The 21,831-nt window shown below is 47.4% G+C and overlaps 1 protein-coding gene across 1 annotated transcript in view; it reads left to right on the top strand.

The window, feature by feature from the left end:
* RFLNB (refilin B) overlaps positions 1-14,021 on the top strand; it is a 31,568-nt gene extending 17,547 nt beyond the window's left edge. Inside the window, exon 3 of the mRNA XM_078679869.1 lies at positions 11,485-14,021. Within this exon, the coding sequence (XP_078535995.1) occupies positions 11,485-11,815 (331 nt within the window). The 3' untranslated portion in view covers positions 11,816-14,021. The remainder of the gene's footprint in view (positions 1-11,484) is intronic.
* The last annotated feature ends 7,810 nt before the right edge of the window (positions 14,022-21,831 follow it).

The raw sequence follows: 21,831 nt of genomic DNA, 5'->3' as shown, positions 1-21,831 counted from the left end.
GCATACCCTGGAATACCATAGTCAAATGTCCCTGATTGGATTGTGCAACTTTGTGTTAAAAATAAATGTTAAACCCCCTTACTGGGAGAGAGGGTCTATTGGAGTCGGGTTCAAAATAGAAATAATGATAGGTACAGAAAATATGTGTGTCTCTGTTGTGGTAGTGTTTGTGTGCCCGAGTAGTGAATATTTGAATGCACAAACACTTCTCCAACAATATGAAATGGAAATCATTTATACTCTAGGTTATGCAAAAATATCACACACAAGAAAAGAGCAAACTTGGGTTTTCGTAGGAAGAGCAAGACATTGGGAGGTTTCTCATAGATCATAGAAGCTTTAGCATTGTAGTGAGTAATTCTGTAGGAGCTGATTGAATCTAGCTAAATGATTCTCCCATTGCCTTCAGTAAGAACGATACTGTAACAAGCATTTGCAAAGTCATTAGGACTCACATAATGGAACCTATTGGCTTTGCCAGTGTTGTTAACTGATGCTGTGCAGCATTAGTCAAAATAAAATATTAAAAGGATGCGATGAAGCGGCCGCTGGCAGCATTATTTCATAGACATTCCATTCACCTTCATACAAGCACATTAATGCATCACCATATATGCATGCTTCTACAAAATGAAGCAGGTGCCATTTTTATTATTTACCGTTCCAAGATGGAGCGGGAAATTAGGAACATGTTATTCCACTAGCTCAATAGCGCTTTGTTTTGAAGGCTGAGGGGCTCCAGCAAGGTACTCGAATAACAGCAATAAAAGGACGGCAGGTTTGGGGTAGCAATGGAGGTGTGGGTGGGGAAGCTGGTGGAAGGAAGCAGTAGGAGTGGGGGTGGGGAGAGAGAAACATAGGGAATCGGGGATAATCACTCAAGGAACAACAATCTGATGCACCATGGTATGGAGGAGAACCACCCTAGACAAACAAGCATTGGTAAATGCACTAGGTTTCTCCGTTGTGATTAATAATAAACATTTTTTTGTTGTAAATTGTAGCTTGCTAAGTAGTTGTACAATATAAGTTAAAGTGTTATGACTTGTTTATGTACAAAAAGGCAATATATTGTGCTATTACCAGTGGTATAGTGTGGGTAAGTAATCGCAACATTTTGAAAAATGAAAGAGGGAAATATTGTGTGTTTAGAGAAGTTCTGACAACTTTTGAGCCTGGTGCCACTGCACCTGCTGCACAATGGCAATCATGACCGTAGTGTATGCAAGTTAACTGCTCTTGTGACTGCTTATTTAGTAGTTAAATGTAGCAATATTTGGTGTTTAGTGGGGTCCCTAGAGCTTTTGGCCCTTGTTCCACTGCACCTGCTGCACCATTCAGATCAAGCCCCTTTTAACTGCAAGATAACTGCAATTGTGTCTGCCACTATAGTAGTAAAATACAGCAATATTAGGTATTTAGAGAAGTTTTGGCAATGTTTGGGCCCGGTGCCATTGCACCTGTTGCACCATTCAAATCATGACCCTGTTGTCTGCAAGGTAACTGCATTTGTGACTGTATGTTTAGTAGTAAAATATAGAAATGTTAGGTGTTTAGTAGGGTGCCTAAAGCTTTTGGTCCTGGTGCTCTTGCACCTGCTGCTTCATTCTAATCCTAATCCTATTGCCTGCTTGATAAATGCACTTGTGACTGTCTTGTTTAGTAATAAAATTTAGCAATAATCTGGGTTTAGTGGGGTCCCTAGAGCTTTTGGCCCCAGTGCCACTGCACCTGTTGCATCATTCACATCCAGTCCCTTTTAACTGCGAGGTAACTGCAATTGTAACTGCCTGTTTAGTAGTGAAATATAGCACTATTATGTGTTTAGAGGAGTTCTGACAACTTTTGGGCCCGCTGCTACTGCACCTGCTGCACCATTCAAATCATGACCCTGTTGCCTGCAAGGTAACTGCACTTGTGGTTACCTGTTGAGGAATAACATATAGCAATAATAGGTGTTAGCGGGGTGCCTGGAGTTTTTGGTCTCAGTGCCACTGCACCTGCTGCACTATTGAAATCGTGACCCTAGTGCTTGCTAGATAACTGCACTTATGACTGCCTGTTTACTTGTAAATTATAGCAATATTAGGTGTTTAGAGGAGGTATGACAACTTTTGGGCCCCGTGCCACTGCACCTGCTGCACAATTCAAATAATGACCCTGTTGCCTGCAAGATAACTGCACATGTAACTGCCTATTTAGTAGTAAAATATAGCAATATTTAGTATTTATTTGAGTTTTGACAACTTTTGGGCCCGGTGTCACTGCACCTGCTGCACATTTCAACTCATGACCCTAGTGCCTAGAAGATAACTGCACTTATGACTGCCTGTCTACAAGTAAAATATAGCAATGTTTGGTGTTTAGTGGAGTTATAACCACTTTTAGCCCCGGTGCCACTGAGGCATTTAAATCAAGCCCTTTTCAACTGCAAGGTAACTTCAATTGTGACTACCTGTTTTAGTTGTAAAATATAGCAAGAATCAGTGTTTAATGAGGTGCTGGAGCTTTTAGTCCCGGTGCCACCGTACCTGCTGCACTCTTGAAATCTTGACCCTAACACTGCTAGATAACTGCACTTCTGACTGCCTGATTAGATCTACATTTTCGCAATAATCTGGGTTTAGTAGGGTCCCTAGAGCTTTTGGGCCTGGTGCCACTGCACCATTCAACTCATGACCTTGTTATTTGCAAGGTAACTGTAGTTGTGGCTGCCTGTTTAGTAGTAAAATATAGTATAGCTCTTGTATATTAACTTTATTTTTAACGTGCAATGTTTATTACCGCATTTAGAATTTGATCATAGTGACCAAATAGATTACGCTGAAAAAATCAATCCAATAATGCCTACAAAGTGCATAGAAAAGTACTGAGTCATGAATAGGAAATGTCACAAACGTTCTAAGGCTAAAGCATCTGCTTTACACAACTAAGTAATAACAAGCATTAGAAATGCAATAGGACTTGCATTTTTAGGTTTCGCCTGTCGAAAGCTGCGTACCGCGCAGCTTTTCGGCGCAGGCGAAATCTAATGTTTACAGTATGTGTGTGTTGTCCCGCCCTCTCTTTCCATTGGCTAGCTCCATAAATGGAGGCTAGCCATTGGAAGAGAGATCTACTCGTCATTCTGCGAGCAGATTCGTGGGCGTTCCCGCGATTTTTACTCATCCCACCCCTTTTCCTGCGGCGGTGGGCGGCGTTTGTTTTTTTTTTTTATGTTTCTTTTGGTCAGTTCTCTGAAGATGGCGGCCGGGCAGTAGCCTTCATGGCGTGGTCCGCTTGGTCCACTTTAACACCCAACACAATGGCCGGGCGGGCCGTGAGATAATGAAAACTCCAGTAGCTCCTGCTGGTGAGTGTTCGCTTTCTTGCCGTTTTCTTGTTGTAGTCTTTCTTCAAGATTGTTGGCTCTCTCATTTGTGAGCTGCAAAACTCCAAAACAGGTTATTTGCCGTAGCTGGAGCTTTTGGAAAGTATCCTTCCAAACGAAAATAGGCAAATGGAAGTGAGCACTCGTTTACTAACCATTTCCTTTCAGAAAGCAGGACTCGGGCCGTCTGTACATACACCGCATCCCTGGAGATAATGCAAATAAAGACGGGGCGGTTCATTTTTAATCCATCACCATTGGAAATCTGCTAACTGGGCCGACCCGTCCCCTCCGGGTTGTGAACACGCTGAGGGGTGGACACATTTACTTGTGATGCCGGGCCGAAAGCAGGGGCGGGAGTTGAGCGCCTCTCTTCTGTTTTTGAGCTGCTGTGTGTCCTCTTTCTCGGGGAAGACTGTCCAGTAAATGGGCACAGAGCACGACGGGCAGACTGACCCACTGCAGATTGCTACTTTCTGTATTCAGGGTACATCCCCCTCCCCGGATGCTTCAGGTAGGTGGAGGTGCTGTGACCCCCCCTCCCTTCTCAGTGAAGCTTGTCCCAGAGAGGGGCATGGATGGGCACGGAGCAGGAACGGTGCGACGAGCACGGCCTACGGCTGCATAGTTGTTACAGTAGGGCAATAGTGGCCCGCCCTGTACGGCGGAGCACGGGTGGGTGGGCACCCCTTTTCTGGGGAGAGCCCTTCTCAAGGAGCACGGGTGGGTGGGCACGGTGCCCGAGCAGCACCCTGGGCCCTCCCTGCCTCGTTCAGTGAAAGGAGCACGGATGGGCATAGTGCAGTAAATGCAATAGTTTTCTGACGCAGCAGAATGGATTTTAGAGTCTAATTTCATGTAGGGGTGCTTCAGTCATTTCCCTCACAGGGCCTCAAGGAGTAGGGACAGGGCAGGTTTTCTTACCAAACGTCTCGCAGGTTCAGAGAACACATTATGATAGTGAGGGTTCAGGACATCCCCAGGTCACAGGGCCTTGGAGGCGGTGCGGGGGGCCTGCCCTGGATGGCAGCCTCAGGTCTCTTGGGACATGCATTCGTGACACAATGCACGCAAGTCTGTATGCAAAAGGAGTACCGCCGAGTCTGGTATACTCTGTGAGACGCCCCTGGCATCCTCCCGTGCTTTTATTCACTCTTGTTATTATGTGTACCTCTACTACCATAGTACAGCTGCTGCAGATACTAACATCCGCAGTAGTAATTATAACAATACTACAACAACAAGGCCGTTGAGCCAATCATCGCGCGAAGCAGGGCGTTGTAGTAGGTGGGGCAAGCTACTGTGAGGTCACAGGACGCCATCCGAGCTGCGCATAGACATGTAGAACTCAGAGCGGAAGAGAAGAGAGAAGGAGCAGGTAAGGGTGGGTCGAGTTGGTGTTCACGGGGCGCACTCGAGGGGCTAGTGGGTGAGTAGTGTGACGTTACACATCTGTGAAACCCCTATTCTGTTTTCACCCTGAGCTCATGCCTCCTCCCCACAGCCCGAACTCTCGCTTTATGTGCCCCGCCCCCTTGTTGATCTCTTACCCCCTTTGTCCCTTCTTGGTGTTACCTACTCACCCTTGCGGAGTTTTTGCTTCTAGTTCCTCACCTTCTTCCTTTTAAGCCCTCTACCCGTTTGCCCACCAAGGTGGTTCATCTGGGTTGAACGTTGTTGGTGGTATCTTTCTGCGAGTCTCGGGCTTTTTACGGGACGTGGTTTGAGAGGTATGTTTTTCGGGTTGTTGGTTTAGTTTAGCTTAGTTTTCGCAGCTTGTATTTCTAGAGTGAAAGTATAATAATGCAGGACTGTTTTATCTGCGCTCGTTACGTTTTTGAGCAGTGCTGATTGTTATATTGGCAAATTACGTGTTTTTTTTAAGGGGGTATTTTTAGTAGCTGTGGTTGCTTCGTACTTAAGTAAGGCCGTTGAGCCAATCATCGTGCGAAGCAGGGCGTTGTAAGTGGGGCAAGCTACTGTGCCGGTGCCCGGCTCCGACATAGTGATCTTACCCCTTGGTCATCCCCGCGTCCATCTGCTCCACCCCCTCTTGTGCCCTCAGCTCTGACCAGTGCCCGGCTCCGGCATAGCGCTCTTACCCCTTGGTCATCAACTCTTGCCCTGTACCGCCCTCTGACCTCAAGCAGGGCATTCGTCCCTTGCCGCGTTGCTCTCTACCCTCGCAGGTGCCCTCAGCTCTGAATCCTCTGCCATCTGATCTCACGCCGGGCCCTCACTCACTTCTTACCCCTGTACTCTCAGCTCTTACCCCTCTGCCCACAGCTCTTGCCCCTGTGCCCTCAGCTCTTCCTAGGCCCTCACTTCTGGCACATGTGCCCTCTGACCTCAACCCAGGCTTTCAGCCCTCACCACGCTGCCCTCTGCCCTCACCTGTGCCCTCACTGACTCCTGTGCCCCAACTCTTACCCCTGTACCCGCAGCTCTTACCTGTGCCCTCAGCTCTTACCCCTTTGCCTTCAGCTCTTAGCCCTTTGCCCTCAGCTCTTAGCCGTTTGCCCTCAGCTCTTACCTGTGCCCTCAGCTCTTACCCCTGTGCCCTCAGCTCTTACCCCTTTGCCCTCAGCTCTTACCCCTTTGCCCTCAGCTCTTACCCCTTTGCCCTCAGCTCTTACCCCTTTGCCCTCAGCTCTTACCCCTTTGCCCTCAGCTCTTACCCCTGCGCCCTCAGCTCTTACCCCTGCGCCCTCAGCTCTTACCCCTGCGCCCTCAGCTCTTACCCCTGCGCCCTCAGCTCTTACCCTGCCCTGTGCCCTCAGCTCTTACCCTGCCCTGTGCCCTCAGCTCTTACCCTGCCCTGTGCCCTCAGCTCTTACCCTGCCCTGTGCCCTCAGCTCTTACCCTGCCCTGTGCCCTCAGCTCTTACCCTGTGCCCTCCGCTCTTACCCTGTGCCCTCCGCTCTTACCCTTCCAAGTGCCCTCCGCTCTTACCCTTCCCTGTGCCCTCCGCTCTTACCCTTCCCTGTGCCCTCCGCTCTTACCCTTCCCTGTGCCCTCCGCTCTTCCTAGGCCCTCACTTCTGACTCCTGTGCCCTCAGCTCTTACCTGTGCCCTCAGCTCTTACCCCGTGCCCTCTGACCCTCCCCGTGCCCTCAGCTCTGACCCCATGCCCTCTGACCCTCGCCGGTGCCCATGGCCAGCATTGCGGGGGAGATCGTGGCCTTCCTGCTGGCCCTGTCGGGCTGTGTGCTAGTCTGCTCCACGCTGCCCACCGACTCCTGGAAGGTGTCGAGCATCGACGGCACGGTCATCACCACGGCCACCTTCTGGTCCAACCTGGGGAAGACCTGCATCACCGACTCCACCGGCATCTCCAACTGCAAGGACTTCCCATCCATGCTGGCCCTGGAGGGTGCGGTTCTCACCTGTGTCTGTTGTGAAATATTATATAGCGTGCAGTTGTCTGTTTTGTGCCATTCAATTATATACTTCTCTTTTCTGATTGAGGATCATTATTGTAAAGTTGGCAGTAAGAGCAATGAGGAAGGGACAGACTGGCAAATCGATGGTTACAATGGGGTTCATTAACAAAGCTTTTATCTTGTTTAAGTTGCTTTTACGCCTGGATCAAGGCAGAGCAAGTGATTGTGATTCATTAAGGTGTCATGTACTTGCACAAGTTCGTTTTATGTATTGTTTTGTAACTGTATTTATATAGTGCTTACTACCATTGACAAGGTGTGGTTGGGTGGATGGAGTCAGTGGATGAATGGAGTTGAGTGGTGGCTACGTGGATGGACTTAGTGGGTGGATGAAGTGTGTGTGTGGCTGTGTGTGTGTGTGTGTGTGTGTGTGTGTGTATGTGTGTCTGTAGCTGTGTGTGTGTCTGTGGCTCTGTGTATGTGTGTGTGTGGCTCTGTGTGTGTGTTTGGCTCTGCGTGTGGCTCTGTAGGTATGTGTGTTTGTGGGACTCTGTGTGGGTCTGTGTGTTTGTGTGTGGCATTTGCGAGAGATTAAGCTATTGGCATTGTAAATGACAGTGCCATTTATTTATCTATTTTCAAAACCAACACATAAATAAAAATGTTGTCATTTACAATGCCAATAGCTCTAACTTTTTCAAAGGCGAGACCGTTGCATTGTAAATGCTTGTTTGAGTTGGAGTTATTGGCATAGCTCAACAGCTACAGGACAGAAATTGCCACTTTGCACGTGGCGAACAGAGCATTTCCCCGTGAAACAGCATGAAAGCCTAAAACGATGTTGAAAGCCTACAAAATAAAAAGGCAGATCAGGATAACCAGGAGGAACCACGGACGTATTGGGATGGCCAAAGCAAGCAAACAATGAGTGAAATCGCCTGGGCGTGACCCAAGCACGCAAAGGTGGGAGAATCAGACCCAAAGCACCAATAAAAACCCTGTATTTCTAAATGGCACAACAACGAACAAATTGTGATTCATGGGCATGCCAAAAGCCGATAGAGGAGATAACAAACCTGGTCTTGCAAACAGAGCATGCGCGCTGCCTAGGCTCGACCTAAAAAGTAAGCATTCCAGCATACTGTTAGAAACTTTCTGCCTTTTCCGTGGGAAGAGATCTTATCTTCACAGTGAATGGGCCTTAAACAGTGTGAACAACTTTTGCAAAAGTATTGTAAATGCTTTAAGAAATCACAGAAGGCTAATTATTAGCAAAGGCAAAAGGAGTTGAGAGCATCCGACCGGTCAGGCACTTGGGAGTTGGCGACATTAAAAAAGTGTTGTGGCCCAGATAAGAGCCGACTAGAGTCCGAGAGGCAGCAATTGGGATCTCTTTTTGTGCTATCATTCAAACTGGGTTTACCAGTTTGCCTGGAAGAATTACTTTTAAGGGGTTTCATGAAAAAGAATGATAATTACCATTGGGGAAGAAGGGGTGATTGGCATTTGTTTGCTCATCATCATCATCCATATAGAGCACACCACAAACTGAATTGACTCTTGGAGCTTAAAGACCAAGCTGCAAATTTACTAAAATGTAGTGCAAAGAAGCACAGCAACCAAAGTTGCTGCACTACATTGTACTAGGGAGAGAGAGCAGCACAGAGCCATATTTACTAACTACGGCCCACTGCTGCTCTCTTTGCCTACCCTGTCACACAACCAGGCCTCCTAGCAACATGCACAACTTTGCCCCTTGGTGCAAAGTTGTGTGCGAGACCCCTAGCCTAGGTGTTGTAATGGAAGTATACCCTTCCAGTACAAAACCCTATGCCTAGACTATTTTGAAAATATGTCCGATATTGCTCAGCACACATGCAATGTGTAAACTGGAGAAACAAATAGATGTCTCCAACTTTGTACTCGCCTCATGAAGGTATCATTTTTTAACACAAAGGCCAGTTTGACAATTTTAGTAGATAGAGCTTTTCGTCAAAAAACATGGATGCTGCAGCTGGAATGTCAAGTACCACCCGTGTGCCCACATAACCCCACATCCGCCTGAATGGTCCAAAGTGGGGCAAAGCAGAACAAAGCATTATTAGCACTGAAAAAGGGCACTTTTCTAGCACAAAAATGTATGCAGTGGACAGTGAATTCCCATATCGAGTTCGGGGCAGATTTACAAAGGCTTGCTTTATCCTTGCGTGAAGCAAGTCTTCAACTGAGATTTACTAAGCCATGCAAAGCCATTTTGCGTGGCTTTGTGTGGTTTAGTAAATACAAAGTTAATTTGCGTTGGGTAGGTATTACTTGGGGGGAGCATGGGCGTTCCCATGCATCCACCCATATATTTTGACACAAACCCAGATTTACAAAGACTTGTAAACCCGAGGTTGCGCTAAAATGAAGCGCCTACCCAACATAGATGTAACAAGGAGAAATATCTTTTTTTCTCCTTGTTAATTCCTCTTTCCATGTGTGCTGCATTCTGCTGAACACATTGAAAGAGGAATACGCCTCTAAGGATTGTTCTTGTGCACGAAGGTGTCCCTTCAAAAACAATCCTGCCCATAACGTATAAAGAGTGCCGGCATTGGCGATAGGCAGCACACTAGCGCAAGGAGAGAGCAAAAATGCTCCATATCTTTGTAAATATGGAGCATGTCGGCTTTCTCCCTTTCATGCAACGTGGCGCAGTAGTTCCCTTGCTGCGTAGCGTGAAAGATTGGTAAATCTGCCCCTTAGCATCAGTTTGCATGACTGCAGAGGCGCAAAGTCAGGATTAATGTGTTGTTCACCGCACAAATTATACTATTTCACTGGTTAAGAGAGGACCTTGCTGGTACTCGAGCCTGTGGCTCGCAGCTTTCACATAAGTCTCTGAAGTGGGTGCTAATTAAGGAAGAAATGCCAGGAAAGTTCCAATCCCGCAGTGTACTTTTGCATCAATGGCGTGACATATTGCAGAAATTAACTCTAACCGGTGTCGTCTGACTCTAAAACACTTTAGAACTTCCCTCTCTCGGGCTGAAGGGATTTCTGTTAATATCTGAGCCTAAGCTGGTCTCATCCGTGTTCCCACGAGGGGGTCAAGTGAGGCGACTCTGCCTGTTACAAGGTGGGCCTCTCAGCTGTTACGGTTCAGTTTCAAGATGGAGCTCTTGGCTGCAGCTGCCAATAGTTTATCCAGACTTCCTGTCAGACGGCATATTCCTGACAAAAAGGCACCGATGATGGAGTTTCAGAAGCTCGTGTTTCCTGGTCACATAAAAAACGGGTGAAACTGAATGGATGCTTGTACCAGAGGCAAGGATTGTACAGACAGAGTGCCGCGGAGCGCACTGTTAGGACAGATGTGAATGTAGATGTCGGGTGGCCAGAATTACTCTTAGAGAAACTTTCATAGCTCGGTTGCAAGAAAGGATGATTTTGGCACAAGCAAGACTAGAATAAACCTGCGTGGGAGTCTTAATACATTTATAGGTGGTTGGACTGTAGTTTAGTTGAGCGTATGGATGGGGGTGCAGCTAATGACAGGCCTTCCGCTGGCAGCCTTGGCCTCTGGCTCCTTTGAGGGGTAGCCATCCTAAGACTCGGTGGTAGATTCACGGGTACACGCCTCTGGGTGTAACCATGCACTCTATAAATTAGGCTATTATTATTATTATTACTTCATGAAGTGTGTGTTGGATTTAATCGCCTCCCAGTCTAGTGGGTCCAGGCTGTTTTTTATTAGCTTGGGCAGCATCTAGACCATGTTCCATTTGTGTGTGGAGTTCCCTATGCGAGAATTGATCTGTTGAATGTAATAGCCGGAGTTGATGATAAAGTACCACTTGCATCTTCATTACTGTTTTTCAGTTTGTACTAAAAACATACTTAACTTCTTGAGTACCTTGGGAATGGGTGGGACTTCCAGCTTTACTTTCAAAAGCTTCCCACATGTTCTGCTGTCTCCATTAAATATCTACGCTGTGTACAACGCCGCTGGGCCATGCCCGCACTAGTCTGACAGCTGAAAGTCCAAAGTGTCAAAGCAGGTGCTTCGTTAAGAAACAAGCATTAACAAAGGCAAGGGGTCTGGCCTTGGAAGCGTGTCATTTTTTAAATTGTTTTTTTCAAACGTATGCAACAGAAATTAAACGGTTCTGACTAAAAATGCTGACACTGAAGGATGTTGGGCGTATATTTGCAAACAAACATAAATAAAGATTGCACTCTTTTTTCAGGTGGCTGTGACCACGTAACAGGTAAAATGCCATTACTTAACAGCGCAAGACATCCTATGGATGGCATGGGTGGACCAACTGCCCCCTGCTGTGTGCTCTGGTGGGTGAAAGCAAAAGGTGGATGACCCCTGGACAGAGCAAGGGCCGTATGAAAGTCCCTATATCTGTGTATATACATTTGCATTTTTATCATGAAAAACCTGGTACTGGGACAGCTATATGTGTCTTTAAGCCAGACCTAAAAATGTAACGGCCTTTTGCAGAATAATGAGGATTCCAAAAACAAATATTGGGATGAGACCAGCAATGGGAGATCTTTAAAGAAGAGTGAAAGAGCTAGGGTGAAACAGCTCTATTTTGTGGAGTTCATGTAGAGCTGTGGCTTGGAGATGTTTTCATGAATTAGAGTTTAAACTGTGAACCTTGAATGAGTGCTTGCTTGCAGGAAACTTGAGCATCTTGTCCTTATTCACACACATTTCATTTCCTTTTCACACAGATACACCTCTTCAGTGAAGTATGACTCAGAAAAACACTATATTGACAACGTTCTGCTACCTGTGGGTTTGGGGGTGTCTGGCTGCAGCCAGACCGTCATCTGCATCCCAGACTGCACCTGGCGAAGCTACCGTGCCGAGGTCCACTTCGAACCACAGAACAAGCCCCAACGGTACCTCAGTACCACCATCGTGTACCCTAAGCACACCACCACTGTCTACACCACCACCCTGGATTACAACTGCAGGAAGTCCATGCGCCGCTTCCTGTCCAGCGTGGAGCTGGAGAACGCGGAGTGCCTTAGCAACGACGGCTTTCTAGAAGAGTCCTGATCCCCCAGCGGGGCGCGGCTGGTGGCCCTCCCTCTTCAATCTCCTTTTCTTCCTTCAGAGAACTGCTACGTCACACTTGAACCAAAGGTAAACCAGGTCCTCTGCCGTGCACAGGATTCTCCCCCAGTTGTGATTTCGCTCTTTGTAAGGATCTCTTTCTACTTCCGGTGCATAGCTGCTTCTCTTCGATAGCTGTGGAGGGACAGGTTCAAGGGCAGAGAGAGAAAACACTGATTTACATAATCAGATTCGTGCCTTCTTGAATGGTATAGCCCAGTCAGAGGAACTTACCTTACCCTGCAGCTGTGACGAAACTGGAGCCCGCTTTCTGTGGCTAGCAACATTCCAACAGAATTCTGACACCTGAGAGCGAGTCCTAAAAACATATGTGAAAGTGGTATTTTTTAATAACCATTACTTTTAACAGGTACAGTGTGCTGCCCATACATATGCAACATGCGTCTGTGTTGCATTGTAGTAGACATACAACTTACTATGCCCCGATACATGTCCTGAGAAGCCTCTAAAAGTGTATGTTGGATATTGTGATGCTTGTGACCATAACAAACTGCGGCTTCTACCAAAGATGACTCTGTTGGTGCCTTCGCTGAGGTAGACCCACACTATTGACGTCACAGCGGCTTCACCAACCTCCCATTTTTAAAACATTCTTAGTGTACACTACCACAACCAGCAAAGCGCTCCAGGGGCCCGGCCTTGATTATCAGGAAGTGTTAAACACAAACCCTAGCACGAAGAGTCCCAAACTCCTAAAACCGTATTTGTTTCAAAATGTCTTTCTTTCCTTAGTTTAGTCAATGTGGAAGATTGACACCTGCAGATGGATCACTCGGGAGAGGGCCTATTCATTCATACTCACTCATTGACCTGTACTGAAGTTTTAACATCATCAGTTCTAGTGACATGAAGAGGTGCTCCCCAATTCGGAGAAATGTGCTTCTACTTTAGAAGGCTTTACTGACCTTAGAAACTTGATTGTGGTTTCAGGTAAATCGAAGCGCTATGTTTACAACTTGAAGGGGCCGTCTGTTGAATGATGTCAGTATAAATCTCAAAACTCAAGCAAAGTTCCTCACACAATGCAATATTCAGGTATGCCCATTAACCGTGGTTGCCCGGTGATGTACAACTGTGTAAGGAGAATTTGTTCTGTGTTTTTTCCTCTACAGTGCTTGGCCCTTTTAAAAGTACAGTAACCCCGGAAGTGTTTTCTGTGAGGATACTGTTACTTACTTGGAAAGTGTTGAGACACAGGGCAGCATGGCACTTGGGATTATATAAGGATTTATCATTTAGTTGAGAGGTCTACTGCAATTTCCAATTATCAAACGTTCTGAAGTAATATAAGAAAGCCAAAATGAGGAAATTCGTACAGTATGCTGTATCATATGTTTATAAACTGTTTATGTTACACTTTCCAGCGTGTAAAACGTGCTGTGATGCCATTGCTAAAATCTGATTTCCTGTTGGCGAACTTGGTGATTTGGTATGGAGGGTCACAGGAACCTACTTTACACTTTTGATTGCTCACACTTCACACCCTTTTTTTCTTTGTACATGAGTCACCAAGGACATGCTGGTAGAAAAAGCTGCCCTGGATGTTTCAGAGCTGCTGATTGTAAATTGCCACACTCGCAAAAGAGACTGAGATATCCAAAGAGGGTAAAGGGCTGGTTCTCATCAGTACATCTGAGCAGAGAACGATTGAGCACTTTGTTAGACCGATCTGGAAATCCAAACCCAGTGGGTTTGATACCTTGTATTCAACTAAACCAATATACGTGGTGGAACATTGGGATAATGCACTAGATTTTGGAATCGAGACGGCAATTGACAAACGGTTACTGTCTTCAGAAGAAGAGATCTGTGACCTTGAAACCTAATGTGTTGAACCTACCTTGCATCTTATTTTCAGTTATTCCAATGAAGGTCTTCAAACCAGCAAATATTTTAATACATTTGTGATCTACAGTGCGGAAGTGAATCATACACGATCTTGAAACATATCTCGGGGCTTGTGACCACTGTTAAGCGTTACGTTGGGTGATTTAGATTTTTTCAAATGCATTGGCCAAAACAGGATTGGTTGTAGAGATAATGCTCCAGAATTTTAACTGGATAAGATTCTAACCTGAAATTAGATAACAATGTATTTATTTGAAAATAAAAATCGAAATTCATTCAACAGAGATTCTCAGAATCGGGTTAATTGTCAACAGATTTTGTGAATAGTGTAACAGCAAATAGATAGGAAGAGGGGTCAGTGGAGACCAAATTAAGGAATTTGAAAAGTATCTGTCAGCAGGGAAACATATAACCTCCCTTTAAGTACGTCTACCTGAAAGATCATATAAGTACACCATTAGCTCATGTCTGTATCAGTGTCCTGCAAAGAGATTCACTTAATAAGTTGACGCCTACTCAGTACACTCCTCCCTTCAACAGTTTTATGGAGCTATGGTTTTGATGACCTAAGAGATAGGCACCTATAGACTACAGTTCAAAGAAATTGAAAGAATGACCAGTTATTAGTAAGAGTATTAGTGAAGAGCAATGGTAGAAATATATTTTTTGTGGAGCTGTAGACATTTATTGTGTGCTATCTATTTGTTCTCTGAACCAACTTTTAAAATCTGCTTTTAATATTGCAGTCCCCTCACAGTTGGTGTGCCTTTAAAGCCCTGGCCCCTCCACAGAGTATGTCCCTGGTCCCCGTGCACTTCCACAGCAGGGGCCAGTGCTCTGGACCTCGTACCATCTACACAGATGTGGTCTTCTACCCGGCCTCTGATCCACAGCTCATCAAAAGGGAGATGATTCCCTTTACAGCTCGTCCCTTTATATAGCATTCCATGCACTTCCCCTCCATGCCCAAACCCTACCGGTGAACCTATGCTTCCAGACTTCCTCAAAGTAGGTTCCTAGAAGTAAGTGGTATCCATTAATGTGCTTCCAACCTATCCAGAGGTATTTACGAAACGACCTTCCAAACTTCTCCTCAGTTGGTGTCCCCCCCCTATATACTTCAACAAACAGAACCAGTAAGAGGACCCCATCCCTCCTGTAGAGGTGTTCTGTAGTCTACACGCCCTCCAACCACTTCTAATTGGGGCCCAGCTCCTATTTGTGAAAGCTAACAACCAGCACAATACTTTCTTTTGCCAGATCTCACTTAGATTGCTTGCGATACACAAGTTAAGCTGGAATCTGAGAATCTTCAGGGAAAGCAAATCTTTTTGATGCTTGCACCATTTTAGGAAGTTGACTTTTGGCATGACTCCCAATGCTGAACTTCAGAAAGGTTTCTGCATATTGTGAATCCTAGGTCTGTGAGAGTGAGCACAGCAGATTCTGGGCCAAACCTACCTTCTGTCATAAGTAAAAGAGGAGGAAGACCATCAGCATGACAGCTTTAAAAAGAGGTGTAACCTTTTCTCAGCTGCTTGGGAACCGGATGAATGGAATAGGCCTCATTAGAACTAATTTGTTATATGAATAATGACATCAATTGCCTGAATCCTTTTTCAGTGGATAGAAAATACATTTGATAAACGCCATTTTTAAAAGGTGTGGATCTGTTGCAGATGTGACCTAGGACCCCTGGGTGGATGCACATCTGGAGCTCAGTGGCTATCTCATTCCATGTGACATGAGTTGTGTCAGATTTGGATAGCCTCAGGCGATCTTGTTTATGATTCAGAGGACCACCAGCTCTAAACAATTGCATTCAAATATGCACTTCTCAACGAGCAAGCATACTAAGTATGAGAGGGGTCCTGGCTAGTGATTTTGGCAAACACTACCATAATTGCAGCTCTGTGATGAATAGTCCACCAACAGATCGCTGACCGGACAGTCGGACATGTCATCCTCTCTCCAACTCCCATCTTGGATTGCCCCGAATTTCCTCTTTTCAAACCAGTTTTAGCCAGCCTTAACATTCTACAGTGACATCATATGCACACTTGCCAATGAGGTTGAGCCTAATGATCAGCTCATAGAAGCAACACATCTCTAGCAAATCCTTACTGTACACACATTCACAAAACCTACTACCATTATTGAAATAAAAATGGTAGCTACAGACGAGCTCCTTGCATCCCACCTGGGTATAAATTCCCAGTTATATGAGAACCCTCAGGATTCTGAGATTTAATTAGCAGCATGCATCGTTCAACAAAAACTGGGGAAAAAATCATAAATACTGCTAGACAGCAGACTTGTTCAAAGTATGTGTGCAGACATAATACTTTTTTGCATTTTATTTAACCACTACTTTTCGGCTCCCACCTAGCAGTTTCGTTAGCACACGCTGTATTCAACCAATAAGGAAGATTTGCTTGAAATTCGACAAGTGGAAAAAAAAAGTAACTTTATAATGCAGATTTTTTGCTCTCTTTTTTAAAGTCCAATTTCTGATTTTTAGGCATCCTTTACAACATTAGGTTATATATCTGCTACTTATTCGGGGCTGGCTATAACATGTTTCAAATCTATAATTTTCCTACCAAAAGATTGCAAACATGAAATTGAGACCTCCTCGAGATGTGTACCTCAGATGCCGTTTTCAGTACACAAATGGTTGTATACAAGGGTGTTTTTACCTATTTTCAGGGTTTTAGCAAAATATATAAATATTTACTTGCAAAAGCAATACCTTTTTGCGAAAAATAATTGTTTATACAATTATCAAGGGATGGTTACCGAAAGTGAATGACTGTAGCAGGACGTCGTGGACAAAAGAAATGGTTTTGGGGTGATGGAAAAAAGAAATGTTGGCAAACTTGAAAATTTTCTTCTTTTCTGAAATATTTCTACAGAGTTCATGTTGGTGGAAGTAACCGGGATTGGAAATGTAGCGGCGCTGTCTAGTTGTTGCACGTCACGTACAGACGTGACGTGCCGCCGCCATGTTCAGGGCTGCGTGCGCAGCGCGCATTGAGAGCGCGAACAGCCGACAGGCAGCAGACGCGGCTCGGCGCTCTTCAGGGAGATAATTAATAAAGCACAGTTAACCCCAACGGTTGCAGCGTCCTCATTGGGGGTAAGATCACCCACACGACAATGGCGACGAGGGTGGGATCCTAGTCCCCCTGCCCCCCGAGGAGAACCAGACCACCGGAAAAAAAACACACACAAAAATATTAGCAACACCAGCAGCTACCGGTGGCCAGAGGGCACGCAGCGTGGACAAGCACCACAGGAAACCTGTTGACAGGAGGAGCAGGAGGTTGAGAAGTGACCAGCAGCCCCCACGCAGGTACAATACCCTGAAGAGCGCGGCAGAGCTCAGCACAGCCTAGGACAGCAATTACCTACCCGGAGAGGTAGCCCAAGCCCAGTCAAGCTTAGGACAAACCGCGCCTGAGCACGCGACGACCCACCAGACAGAAAATAAAAACCGCGCTGGATCCCCCAGGCAAGATTGAGGAAGCGGACGAAGGCAGTCCCCAAGTGCACACAGACAAGGAAGAGCGAGACAACACGCCAGGGAGTCCCAGAGGCCTAGCGAGTGCGCAGCCCACGATCAAGGGCGAGAAAATGAGTGCGCAGGCAGGGTACGCGATGGCGCCAGTGCAGTTCCTGCCCAGACCAGGAGAACCGCTTATGAAGTGGGAAGACTTGAGGGAATATATCGATAACTTCATAGGAATCTTGGAAGATGAGAGCGAAGAACAATTTAACCCCAAGAGGAAGAAGCGCATATTATTGCTCAACCTGGGCCCAGAAGGACTGAGAATTTACAAAAGCCTAGTACCAAAAGAAAGAGGAAGCACCTACGTGGATGTGTATGCCCATGCCATCGAAGACCTGAACGAGCACTACAGGCCTGCAGTGTGTGTTTCCGTGGACAGGTTCAATTTCCAGCAAAGGAAACAACGCCCGGGAGAGACAGTGGAGGAATATGTTGCGGCCTTGAAGAGACTAGCGGCCACGTGCAAGTATGGAAATTGGGAGGAGGAGTTCATCAAAGACCAGGTGGTGATGCATACCACGAGCACAGCGGTGCAGGACAAGTTGTGGGCCAGCGAGGACACCACCCTAAAGGAGGTGATGGTAATAGTCAAATGGGCAGAACTGGCGCGCAGGTGTGCGGATGCAACGAGGAAAGAGACAGCCCCCACCGCCATGGTGAACCGAATAGGCGAGGAAGAGCCCCGCAGGGACTACAAGAACAAGGGTTCGGCAGCGAAGGGACCCAACAAATGGCAAGGCAACCCAGGCCCTCCAGGAAAACAAGCGGGAAGTAGCAAGAAACCATGCTATCGGTGCGGGAGCTGGTCGCACGAGGCGCACGACAGGAAGTGCCCAGCATTCCGCGGCAAATGTTTGTACTGCGGTATAGTGGGCCACTATGAGAAGGTGTGTCGGAGGAAGTCCTCGAAGAGAATGGTGAAGTATGTCGGACAGGACAGCAAAGAACAAGAAGAGGGCGCTGAGGAAGACGTCGTCACAATCATCTACATAGGAGATCAAGCACTAAGCGTAGATGGCCAGGTGTTGAATGTTGATGGCAAGAGAACGATGAAACCGGTCCTGGAGATGCTGATTGGTGGAATACCGATAAAGGTCGTGGCTGACACCGGCTCGCCCTACACCATCATCCAAAGAGCGGTGTGGGAGGAGAGTTTTGCACCACACCTAGGCCCAGAACTGGAGAAGCTGGACATACGCCCGGTGACGTACAACGGGGACCGCATTCCCATGGCAGGATTCAGACCATTAGATTTTAAGTTCAGAGGCCGGTCAGCGTTCTGCAAGCTGTACATATCTGAGAGAGGACCCTCGGTCCTAGGATGGCTCGACCAAGGAGACCTGGGCATCAAGCTGGACCCAGGGGGCAAGGAACAAATACTACTCACAGAACAGGGAACCTGGCCTGACCTAGACAAATGGAAAGAAGAGTACCCCAAGGTGTTCGGAGGCACAGTTGGAAGGATGGAGAAATTTGCGCACAAGATAGTCTTGAAAGACTATGCAGTACCGGTCGCCCACAAAGTGAGGAATGTACCTCTGGCGGTGAGGGACGCAGTGCAAGAAGAACTACAGGATCTGGAAAGGAAAGGGATCATCGAACCTATCACGTGTGCAGAGTGGCTCGCGCCCCTAGTGGTGGTGAAGAAGCCAAACGGAAAGATCAGGCTGTGTGTCGACCTACGCGAGTTGAACAAGAGCATAGTGGTGGAAAAGTTCCCCTTGCCCCGGATCGAGGAAATGCTAGCCAGAACCAGGGGAGTCAAGTGGTATTCCACAATAGACTTGACCTCCGCCTACCACCAGATCGCCCTGCATCCGGAAAGCCGAAAGCTCACTTCCTTCATCACCCCGTTCGGGTGCTACCAGTTCCGCCGCATGCCGTTCGGGCTAGCCTCGGCGGCTGCGGTGTTCCAAAAATTGATGCACCAACTGTTCAAAGACACTGAAGGAGTCCAATATTTCCAGGACGACATCCTGGTAATGGGACGAGACAAACCGTATCACGACAGCAAACTAGGAAAGGTGCTAAAGATCCTCGAGAGTAAGGGCCTCACAGCCGAATGGACCAAGTGCCGGATAGGAATGGAGTCCGTCACGTACCTGGGGCATGAGATAGGGGTGCGAGGGGTTACCCCGAAAACAGACAATGTGAGAGCCATCTGCGATGCGCCACCGCCTTCCAACAAAGAAGATGTCCGATCGTTCCTCGGAATGGCGGAATATTATAGTAAGTTCGTGCAGCACTTCGCATCCAAAACCCATCACATGCGGCAGCTGACACGAGACAACACGGAATTCTGCTGGTCGGAGGCAGCGCAAGGTGAATTCGAGATCATCAAGAGAGAGGTGGCCGGAGCAGTTCCGCTCCAAGGATATGACCCCCAAGGCACCACGGTTCTAACCACGGACACCAGCGACAAGGGACTGGGCGCCGTCCTCATGCAAGATCGTGGTCAAGGGAGAATGGAAACGATCTGTTTTGCATCCCGCACGCTCAGTGAGACCGAGAAGAAGTACAGTGTAATTGAAAAGGAGATGCTGGCGGTTGTATGGGCCATGACCCGCTTCAGGCAGTTCTTGTGGGGCACACGGTTCTTGTTAAAGACAGATCACAAACCCTTACTGAAGGTGCTAACGTCCAGCGGACACGCAAGTGCCACGCCGCGGATCTCAAAGATGACCCTCAAGTTGCTTGAATTTAGGTACGACGTAGAACACATTCCCGGCAGCAGGAACAAGGTGGCAGACTACCTGAGTAGAGCGGCAGCTATGGAGCAGACTGGAGAGGACCAAGAAGGGTCAGAAGAAATGGTGGCACTCATGGAAGACCAAGAGAAAACCATTGGACACCAGGAATGGAGGCAGGCCTATGAGAAAGATCAGGTCCTAGAGGAAGTAAAATCCTACATCACTAGGGGATGGCCTGAGAAGAGACTAACCCGTGGAGGCCTCAACCCTTACTTCGAAGTCAGAGAAGAGTTGTCGATGGACGACCGAGGAGTGTTTGTATACAGAGGGGAGAAAGTCATCCCCCCAGCAGAAATCATCCCCAAACTATTGGACATGCTCCACGAGGGACACTTGGGAATAGGAAAACTGAAACTAAGAGCCAAGCAAAACTACTGGTGGCCAGGGATGGACGTAAGGGCCGAGAGGCATGTCAGGGACTGCCCACAGTGCCAAGGGGCAGACAAAACGCTCAAACCACTCCGTCCAGCCTTAGGCAAATTTGACCCCCCGAGGAATCCGTGGGAGGAGTTGTCAGTGGATATACTGGGCCCCATCCAGGATGCGCAGGGCGTTCAGAAGTATGTATGTGTCCTGGTGGATAGATACTCGAAATGGCCTGAGTTGAAAATAGATGAGGCGATGGATACAGAGACCATCATAAAGTTCCTGGCGGACACCTTTGTGAGAGAAGGCATCCCGAAGTCCATCCTAAGACAATGGCCCCCAATTCAGATCAGAGAAATGGAGCAACTTTATGCAAAGAAATGGAGTTCTAGCAAAGCACACGTCCATATACCACCCGGCTGGGAACGGACTTGTGGATCGATTTAACAGAGTGGTGATGGGGTCTGTGCAGGCAGCCATCTCCAACAACAAAGACTGGGAAAGAGAGATTGAACGCATGGTGTGGGCGTACAGGATCACCCCCACAGGGACAGGGTACAGCCCTTTTCAAATACTGAGAGGCCGCGAACCATTCACCCGGGACAACCGAGTGTGGAAGGAAAAAATCATAACAAGTGAATGGTCCACTGCAGTAGTGCGAGCCAACTTGGAAAAAGCACAAGCCAATTACTCTAGACACTACAATGCCCGGAGAAATGTGAAAGAGACCGAGCTGGAGAAAGGGGAATGGGTACGAGTAAGAGTGGCCACACTAAGGAGGAAAGGAGAGAGTAAATACAGCAAGCCCCTGCAAGTCAAGGAAGTGATGGGTAGAGCGGCTTTGCTGAGTGACGGCAATGTGTGGTCACAGGATCACATGGCTAGATGCAAAGGAGCGCACGGTTGGGACCGAGGCGGAGAAGGCCCAGAAGATGTACAGGAAGGGACTCAGGAACAAAATCGATCAGATGGAGAGTTGGAGGCCAGCAGAGGAGATCAGCGAAGAGAGAGTATGGACTATGGTGAGCAGGAGTCAGTTGGTGAAGCGGGAACGAGCAGGCGAGATGGAGGCGCGACCGCGCTCGAAGGTGGAGGAAGGAGCGAAGAGACGCAGGAAAGAGTGATCCCGGCTGACCCCCTGAGACTCACGCGGAGTGGTAGGGCGGTGATTAAGCCCGCAAGATTTCGAGACTTTGATATGAGCGACGGACAGTGAGTTAAAAGTTATTTGGGAAAAAAGGGGAGATATGTAGCGGCGCTGTCTAGTTGTTGCACGTCACGTACAGACGTGACGTGCCGCCGCCATGTTCAGGGCTGCGCGCGCAGCGCGCATTGAGAACGCGAACAGCCGACAGGCAGCAGACGCGGCTCGGCGCTCTTCAGGGAGATAATTAATTAATAAA

Source organism: Lissotriton helveticus, chromosome 3_1 (assembly GCF_964261635.1).
Source record: "Lissotriton helveticus chromosome 3_1, aLisHel1.1, whole genome shotgun sequence".
In the NCBI taxonomy this organism is placed as follows: Eukaryota; Metazoa; Chordata; class Amphibia; order Caudata; family Salamandridae; genus Lissotriton; species Lissotriton helveticus.
Note: the sequence above shows the minus strand (reverse complement) of the source record. Positions and strands in the feature narration are given on the sequence as shown.